The 2500-nt window shown below is 45.7% G+C and overlaps 1 protein-coding gene across 2 annotated transcripts in view; it reads right to left on the reverse strand.

The window, feature by feature from the left end:
- The window catches only part of LOC126579183 (myosin heavy chain, non-muscle), a 37551-nt gene that overhangs the window by 14481 nt on the left and 20570 nt on the right, over positions 1–2500 (reverse strand). For both annotated transcript variants that reach the window (XM_050242553.1, XM_050242554.1), the window contains exon 5: positions 527–648. In XM_050242553.1, the coding sequence (XP_050098510.1) occupies positions 527–648 (122 nt within the window). The remainder of the gene's footprint in view (positions 1–526; positions 649–2500) is intronic.

The following is a 2500-nucleotide window of genomic DNA, read 5'->3' on the forward strand; positions in this document are numbered from 1 at the left end:
TAATTAACGATATTAATTAATTCCACTCCGAGGGGGCGCTAGAAATGTAAGTGACAACTTGCACCCGCCCACGTGGCGATTGGTGTATTTGCGCGGATGATGGATGGAAATGATCGGCACGAATCATCTGCGAACACAGCTTCTGTATGTAAAGTGGTGGAGCGCAAAATGCCAGATGGAAAGAAGCAAGTGAGAGCAACAAAACGGTTCCGATACGAGATTTGCATTTCGTAGTAGATGCCATCGGCCCGGGAGCAGTGGGCGAAATGGAATTTTAATACGAAAAGAGAATATTATGCATCCCCGTACTCTCATCACATCTAGGAGAGCTAAATGCCACTAAGCAGCAGCAGCAGCAGCAACAGCAGCAGAATGATAACCGCCTACATCCCATTTGAAAAAGGCTTGTAACGGGATGGATAAAACATTGCAGTTATGCGAAAAATTTCAATCAACACATAACAATCAAAGCAACCATTGCAGCAGCTTAGTGTTTGACTGTTCATCTTACGCAACAAATACTTACCGCTACGGATCCCTTCGGTTTCGATGCCGCCACATAGGCTAAATACTGGATGACTTTTTTTGTATTTTCCGTTTTACCAGCACCCGACTCGCCGGTACAAAGGATGGACTGATCTTCACGATCTGTAACGAAAGAAAGAGATTCGAATATGTAGATTTTCGATTAACTTGATGAGCTTTTAAGATAGATTCCATTTCCGTTGTACGTGGGACGACACAGAGGCGCATTCAATTAAAGGCACCAAGAGACACCAGACCAGACCATTGTTTCTCGTTTGTCGTTTACCTTGCCGGACCATGTCTAGACAGGGGAAGGGGAACGGGAAAGATGATGCTGATGGAGATGATACATTTGCCATGTTTGCGTACGACATTCCAACCGCACACCTGCACTCCCTAGGGTGTGTGACTTTGTTCTGGCTTTCACGGCTTACGTTTCTCGCCCTCAGCGCGTTCCTTGTGTTATCGCCACCTTCGCGCACAAGGTCGTTTAGGAAAGCCTGTATTTATTGCCACTGATAACTATAGACTATTCGCTAGGAACTGCAAATCCGACTAGACTAGTTGTTGATACATATGAAACGGACAACTGGACTTGAAATGGAAGTTCATCGTAGCCTACTGCTCAACAAACAATCCCAATACCCCATCCGAACGGAACGTTACGCGGCGTATCGTTTAATCTCGTCCCGCTAACCTTTCTCGTCTCGCTCGCTTGGTTACTGTGTTTGACGACGTGTGTGTTTCGCACGCCATTGGTTACTTCTTTCTTTTGCACACTGGACTTTCCTCTTTGCTTTTTTTCGTTGTAGTTCTCTTTGTAGTTAAACGACATCAGGCGGACCCACTGCTGCTGACTGGGCAGCTTTTTATAAAGTCACCTTTCTGAACCGAAATTCACAAGCTACCAGGTTCCGGTGCCAATTGCGCGATGATAAAAATTAACAAAAAAAAAGATTCCTTCCTTGGCCGCGAAAGCAGTAGCAGTAAGTGACCGGTTACTCCGGTTAAAACATATGTTACACCTTCATTGGCTCACCCATTCCACCCATGCGGTGGCTCTCTCGGTGGCGTGTTAGGCCAACTGTCGTCAGCCAGTCAGTTGGTGAGTTGCCCGTTTCCATAAAAGGTCATCTTCGCGCATGCAAAGTCACCCGTGTTTTTTTTTTTTTGTTCAATGTTTTTCGATATTTGTTTCACTTTCCGCGCGACCTCATTAACCGGTTGCTGCGCTGCGAAACCGCTGGTTGTATGAAAAACCATCGACCTACTTCTATCACCAACCAGCACACACCGGAACCGACGAGGGGGGGCCCTCAAGGTGACACACAAAGCAGGAGGAATGCACGATTTCCATGTCCAGAAAAAATGTTTTTTTAAACACACACATTCTACGGGGTTCTACGGAGTTCGCGACTGGCGTATTGTCACGTAGTTGATAATTTGAAATCGAATGCGCTGGGTCAGATCGCCGGATACTAGGATGGATCGAGTTTGGCAAAGACTCTGATCTGGCACATTGTTGCTAATTCTCCACAGCCAACGGAGAGGACCTTTGTGTTTAAGAATATAATTTACATTGGTTGTGTTTTATTGAAACAACAGAACACTCTTTAGTAGCGGTTATGAAATGCAAACACCATCCCAGATGTCATCATAGACTACGCAGAGCAAACAGGAGAGAGAGAGAGAGAAAAAGTGCGTTCACTTTCTACGTGCCCAAAGACGTTACATCAAAAGCAAACAACGGTTTACACAAAATATGCTGGGTGGTCCTCTCGTTACTCATGCACAAGCATGAGCTGCAGCAGAAGCAGCACACTAACGGTAGTTACAAGGCATGTAACAAGCGTAATCATACATCAGTCGCAAAGGCTACTATGATGGGATCATTAGATTGCATCGCTCGTCCGTCGCTATGAAAGCGAAGTAACCGAAGAAAGTGAGAACGATCGTAGCGGAAGCGTATAGCGCT

This window comes from Anopheles aquasalis, chromosome 3 (genome assembly GCF_943734665.1).
Source record: "Anopheles aquasalis chromosome 3, idAnoAquaMG_Q_19, whole genome shotgun sequence".
Taxonomy (NCBI): domain Eukaryota; kingdom Metazoa; phylum Arthropoda; class Insecta; order Diptera; family Culicidae; genus Anopheles; species Anopheles aquasalis.